We start from the raw sequence: 6,512 nt of genomic DNA on the forward strand, positions 1-6,512 counted from the left end.
CTGCTAGTAGTATTGATGAGCTTCCAGATCCTCTACAGTCTGGTCATATTTCTGTCCCTATCCCTTACCTTAGTCCCTAAAGGGGCCCTTTGTTCCTAGAAGGGGCTAGGGAGAGAAATAGAGCTAGGCCTATCTAGAGGTTATGTCATGCGCTGCTATGGATGTTTGGAGGTCAGTGTTATCAGAATGTTGTGTTTTTTACTGTTGTTTATTTTGTTTGATTGGTTTTATAGTGAATTCAGAACTAACTTTGTCCCCAGGCTCAAGAGAGAGAGAGAGCCAGCTGGGGACGAGATCAGTTCAGAACTATTGTTTTATCTCTGTTGATATAAAAGGGAATGTGTGAGCTAGCTAGAGCTGAGGAAAATGGTACGACTGCATGCTCGTCCTTATTTTTATACATGTGAAAAGAGAAATCACTTACACACACGTTGCATTAACCAGCTTTTAGAATATATGTCTATGCAAAGTTAATATACTAGCTAATATAGCCTACTAATATCAGCATGTACTTTTAAATGTATGTTAGTGCTCTAACACGCTTTAGAACGCTATCTCAATGCCTGGCTTGATAATCAAAATAAGGAAATTGTGATCAGTGCTTGCCTTGTAGAAACTACAGCATCAGCTGCAATGGCTGTCAGTGTCATTGCCTTATCTGTATATGTTCATCACAATGAATGGATGGTGCGCTCGCATTTTCAGTTTCTTGCATTTTATACATACATTTTTTATTGTGGCCACATTTACTGAATGAAATGTGTACAGTAGTGTGATTCACTGTGTTTTGACTAGGTAGGATTTTATGTCTGTACTTGACAATATGCATTAACAAAATGTTGTTGTTGTTTTTATTATTATTGTTATACCAGGTGAATGTCATGCATCTGATTGCTTCATGTAATGTCATTATTCAAATAATACAATGGTTATTAATAATTGGATAAAGTACACCTGAATAAACACTAGCATTACCACTATGGAAGGGTGCTGTGTTTCTAATGTTTATCTAGCCATGCAGACGACCAGTGTTCAAGCCCAGTCAATCACACCTTCTTTATTCTGTTTCTTCATGATTATCTAATCAGTTGTTTGTCAGCTGAGTAAACGAACAGAGGAACAGAAAGAAGACTGATCATTCATTTGTTACACAATAGCTTTTCTGTGGTTTATGGCTTTTGTCCTCTGATGCTTTATTTTATATGATGACTTTGCTTGCTTTGCAGTCACAAGTTGTTCTTGAAATGCAGTATTTTGTGTTGATGATCCTTTAAACTTAGCCTGATGTGAGTTAGCAAATGCAAATCCTATAGGCCTAAGTTTCTGCTTCACCTGCATCAGCTAGAACACTGTCATGTAGCAAGAATTTCTGTCTGCAATTGTGCACATTTCATCTCACCTGAATATACCCCCTACTCATCATAGTTGTTGTAAATAACTAGGCCTATAGTAGTTACATCATAGGACTATTGTATCAATGTACAAGTTACCAAATCTTCTAATCCAATCTGCATCTGCAAGAGTCACGAGGGCGATGAGTGTAAGAGGCGCATGACAAGTCACGTGATTTACCGGATTTAAACGCCAGATTCAGAACAGAAAGGTGAAAGCTACAAAATATATTTTTTGACGAGAGGTGGATGTGTAGTGTAACTGTTATTCGGCACACCTGACAAGCAGATAACAGGTAATTTATTTTATTTTATTTCACATTTGTTTTGAAACTTGAGGAATGTGAATGTAGCTACAGGAACTGGCAACAGTGTTAGCTAGCTAGTTTGTAGATAGTTTACGTTAATTACTGTAGGTAACAGTAGCTAAATTTAGCTACGCTAGTTCGCTGAACTCAACAAGCTAGCAACATTGTCGTCTTGGAATAAGACAGCAATGGATAGATAGATAGATAGCTAGTTAGTGTCTATTTCCTGATTTACATTTTGTTGTGACAAACAGAACATTATTAATGTTACTTAGAATTACTAACGTTAGACAGTTTAAAATGCAGCTGTGTTGTGTCAGCTAACTACGTTACTTTCAAAGTGCCAATTATAAAATTGGTTGATAGCAACCTGATGATGCTATTCTTGTCTCCCAACTTGTTTTCGAGATACGCGTGTGTGTGCTATGAATTGTGTAATGACTATCTGCAATGACTAGATAACTCAATACATTTCTCAAAGGCATTTTATGAAAGGGCTCAGATAAGTTCCCTACCCTGTGTAAACAACATGCCTGGACTGGTATGTAACAGAAATCCTGGTTTCATTGTAAACAAGACTGATATTTCTGGATAAGAAATTGAAAGCCAGACACTCACTGTAACTGGATCTCAAAGTTACTCTTGTGGTGTAGAAGTCAAGTGTTATTCACTCCTGGCCACCCTGTGTACAAGCATTTATCAGTTAATTTTCCATGTGATGAGGCTAGTGATTCATGTCAAAGCAGAACAATAAGTCACTGATGACAAGTACTCTTTCATTTCCTCTCTGTGGGTTTATGAATGCCTGTTCTGACAGTTTGAAGTTCAGGTATTTTCTCCTTACTAAACACTGCCCTGTTTATGTCCTTTTGAGACTAGTTTAGACATTGTTAGAGTTACCCTATCCTTGACCTACTGATGGAAGATGCGGTGCTGCTTTATCAATTGCCAGTGGGACAGCATGTTGCACCAGTCTCAGACAGGATGGAAAACAATATCTTATAGGCATGTAGCAATACCCCATGTAGCAATACCCCTAATTCAAAAAATGACATCTGAAAGTCTTCGTGACTCATATGTTCCTCTACCATATGACCAGTGGTGCTGTGCTTTAGAGAAGTGACTATCTTTAGGGAAGTAGTACTTCGCTGCCTGGCTGGCTGACTCTTGTCTATGCTGAGTTGAGAGGAGTTGTAAGCAGTCATGTTGAGGGGAATTTCCTGTAGAAGTACTTACCTGTTTCTACATGATCTTGCTGCTGACTCATGCCTGCCATGTGACATCAAGTTTTTCCCTCCAGTTAAACGGAAGTCCTCTTCTTTCTGTCCTCTTGATCTGATTGTCCTGAGTGGTCTGTTCTGTGGCCTTGCTCTTAAGAGCTGCTTTAGTTCAGCTTGTGTTTGTGTCCCTGCATGACTGCATGCTCTCGTCACAACACTTGTGACTCCATGATGCCAGTCAGCAGGTGGTAGGTCTACATGTGGCATTAGCTTTGTTATTAACTAGGGGATTACGCACCAAACCTGTTGTGTTGATTAGGGCCTAGCCTTCACCCTTACTCTTTATAAGGATCAAATGGGGTGGAGCGCCTAGTTTCTTTCAACAGTTGGTGGGACAATTCCCATCGTCAGTCGACATCGCTGTAAATGTGCCACACTCCACATTTAGTCAAAAGTCTAATTTCCATCTGTGAGTGTCTAGATAGGGGGTTGACTTCATCTGAGCAAGCAACTGCAAATGTCCTAAACTACATTGCCTTACTCTTCTTTAGTGTTTGAACTCCAGTTCCCATTATGCCGTTGTGTCCCTACAGGAAATGATGTGGCACGTGGCATTCCTGGTGCTGGTGTCTGGGCTATCAATCAGCTTGGCCCGGCCCCGCCTACCTCCGCTCTCCCACGAGATGGTTGACTACATCAACAAGGCCAACACTACCTGGAAGGCTGGCCACAACTTTCATAATGTGGACTACAGCTATGTCAAGAGGCTGTGTGGCACCCTGCTCAAAGGACCCAAACTCTCCATCATGTGAGTGTCAGCTGTGTGTGTGGGTTGTATTGATGGAATGTACTAGCTAGTGTATTTGTGCTGTATCGAGAGACTGTACAAGAAGGAAGTGAAAACGGATCTGTCAATAGAAATGAACACAAGCTTCAGATTCTGCCAACACTACACAGTAACAGTACACATGTTCAGTCTTGGTCTTCTCCTGTGACACTCTTTCTCCTTTCTCTCCCTCTTTCTCCATGGCTGTCTCTCTGGAGGGTTAGTGTGTAGGGTAGGTTGTAGCATGTAGAGTTAATGGCTATTTTGTTCTCTCCTTTGTAGGGTGCAGTATGCAGGGGACATGGAGCTGCCTAAAAACTTTGACCCTAGGCTTCAGTGGCCCAACTGCCCCACTCTGAAGGAGGTCCGGGACCAGGGCTCCTGTGGCAGCTGCTGGGTAAGAACGCACACAAGGATACACCCATTCTCAGATTCCTGTGACTGATCCATGAAGTTGAGTGTGTTTGATGTGCTTGTTCCACTGCAGGCGTTTGGTGCTGCGGAGGCCATTTCAGACCGTGTGTGTATCCATAGCAACGCTAAGGTCAGCGTGGAGATCTCCGCTGAAGACCTGCTCAGCTGCTGTGAAAGTTGTGGCATGGGGTACGTGCATATGTGTGTTTCTCGTTCACCTGGGGGGGGAGTGGGGGTGCGCAAGGGATCGGAGGTTGGTGGGATTTGTGCGCTTGCATTTTTGCTAACTGTGTGTGTTCTTAGATGTAATGGTGGTTACCCCTCTGCTGCATGGGACTTCTGGACTAAAGAGGGGATGGTGTCTGGAGGACTCTATGACTCTCACATCGGTGAGTAGCACACACTTTCTCACTCTGTTTTCCCACAGTTCGTCATCTCTACTCCGTCCTCGCTGAGCATCATGTGAAACCCACTTACCCTCTGTCTGGTCTCTCCTCTCAGGTTGCAGGCCCTACTCTATCCCTCCCTGTGAGCACCATGTCAATGGCACACGACCCCCCTGTAAAGGAGAGGAGGGCGACACCCCACAATGTATCAACCAGTGTGAGGCCGGGTACACACCTGGCTACAAGCAGGACAAGCACTTCGGTAAGGACACACAAACGCATTGTGTATTTTTTTTTTCTTTGAAAATGAGTGATTGAATCTATACGGTTTGAGTCTATTCAAGCAAGGCTCTCACCCATGGAGATGCACACACCCTCTCTAAGCCCTCTCTCTCCTGTCCTCTAGGTAAGCGTTCGTACAGTTTGCCCTCTGACGTGAACGAGATCATGAAGGAGCTTTACAAGAATGGACCTGTAGAGGGTGCTTTCACTGTCTATGAAGACTTCCTGCTCTACAAAACTGGTGAGGTCACTCACTCATTTATCTCTCATGCACTTGCTCACTTTCTACTCTCTCAAACATTTTCCTATTTCTCACACCCGAACACTCTCTCTATAGGTGTGTACCAGCATGTCTCTGGCAGTGCAGTAGGAGGCCATGCCATTAAGATTCTGGGCTGGGGAGAGGAGGGGGGAACTTCTTACTGGCTGGCTGCTAACTCCTGGAACACTGACTGGGGAGATAATGGTGAGACACTATTTGGTACAACTCTGTTCAAATAAGCCCCCACCTATTGTTGATAAATTGCTATTTCTGGTCTTATTTTCTAATGTGTGTATTTTCTCTCCTGTCTCAGGTTTCTTCAAGATCCTGCGAGGTGAGGACCACTGTGGCATCGAGTCCGAGATGGTGGCTGGTATCCCTTTGTAACCAGGACGTGATGGGAGAGAGACTGCTACAGATGCGGCAGTTTCCTGTCCACTAGACGGATATTTTGGCAACTCTGTAGTTCCAAAATAATTGGTTAAGTAAACTCCACCATGTCAGAGGGAAAGATGGAGCTGCTACCATATTGCGCATACCTGTCCTATTCTGATTGGTTATCAGATCTGAGTAGTGGCTAGGGGTCTATTTGGACCATGGCTTACAGTCTCTGATTTTAGTTAAATGTTTATCACTTTTTTAAAACTACAGGACAGATCACTGCTGTCTGTGGTACTGTGTTTTACCTATGGCTCATGTTACACGTATGACCGGCTATCTCCGGTGGCTCTGGCTCAATGTCACACTGGGTGCCTCAATAGTCTGTAGTGGCTTCCTCCCCTTGTATCTGACAACACAGGATGGGTGAAGGCAATATGGAGGATGCCTGCGATGTATATGCTTTCACCTGTCCAGTTGTGTAATGTCAGTGCAGGGAGAGGAATCCACTGTAGACTATTGAGAACGCCCCCAGTGAGTGACTAGACGTCCATCTTGTTTCCTGTGTTTGTACGATGTTGCCAGTGATGGCAAGGTCACTAGCTGTGCTAAAATACTCCTCTCCCTGTTTGCTAGTTCACAAAAAGGAACAATTTTTTATTAGTTATGCTTGTAAGTGTTAAACCCCTATTTTTTTTAATTTGTTTTTTTCATTTGTTTTTTTCAATTGACATGATCAGTTGTGCACGTATTTGTGTTATCTTGGATCATCATTGAGAAATGTGGGAGTAGTTTTATACTGATGGGTTGTGATTTGAATGCTGTGTTTTTTTTTGTGTGGTTCTCTCCCTACTCTGATCAAAAGTGTTCTGGGATGTTTGTTTTTGAGTTACATTATGAAATAAAAGTCCACCAACATGTTTAACTTGGCCTCAGAAAACTCTCCTGTCCTTGTTCAGAGAGGTTTAGTGGATCCTTTTCTCCCCGCCCCCCTAAACATCCATCTAACATTCTACACATGAATGCCTCTGCATTCTTTGTTTTG

At 42.9% G+C, this 6,512-nt stretch overlaps 1 protein-coding gene across 1 annotated transcript; it reads left to right on the forward strand.

Annotated features, from left to right (window-relative positions):
* The first annotated feature begins 1,571 nt into the window (after positions 1 to 1,571).
* LOC121539626 (cathepsin B) lies at positions 1,572 to 6,392 on the forward strand. The gene is made up of 9 exons (XM_041848266.2): positions 1,572 to 1,687; positions 3,513 to 3,727; positions 4,028 to 4,142; positions 4,233 to 4,348; positions 4,463 to 4,548; positions 4,661 to 4,807; positions 4,952 to 5,068; positions 5,165 to 5,293; positions 5,403 to 6,392. Exons 2-9 carry the CDS (start codon positions 3,516 to 3,518, stop codon positions 5,474 to 5,476), a joined length of 996 nt encoding a protein of 331 aa, XP_041704200.2. The 5' UTR covers positions 1,572 to 1,687; positions 3,513 to 3,515; the 3' UTR covers positions 5,477 to 6,392.
* Positions 6,393 to 6,512: the final 120 nt, after the last annotated feature.

Source organism: Coregonus clupeaformis, chromosome 25 (assembly GCF_020615455.1).
Source record: "Coregonus clupeaformis isolate EN_2021a chromosome 25, ASM2061545v1, whole genome shotgun sequence".
Classification (NCBI taxonomy): Eukaryota; Metazoa; Chordata; class Actinopteri; order Salmoniformes; family Salmonidae; genus Coregonus; species Coregonus clupeaformis.

What these genes read in the sequence shown, in the direction of transcription:
- LOC121539626 (XM_041848266.2), top strand. Translation starts at nt 3,516, where the DNA reads ATGATGTGGCACGTGGCATTCCTGGTGCTGGTGTCTGGGCTATCAATC. An exon ending in TGTGAAAGTTGTGGCATGGG is followed by an intron (nt 4,349 to 4,462) that starts GTACGTGCATAT and finishes GTGTGTTCTTAG; the next exon opens with ATGTAATGGTGGTTACCCCT. An exon ending in ACTCTATGACTCTCACATCG is followed by an intron (nt 4,549 to 4,660) that starts GTGAGTAGCACA and finishes CTCTCCTCTCAG; the next exon opens with GTTGCAGGCCCTACTCTATC.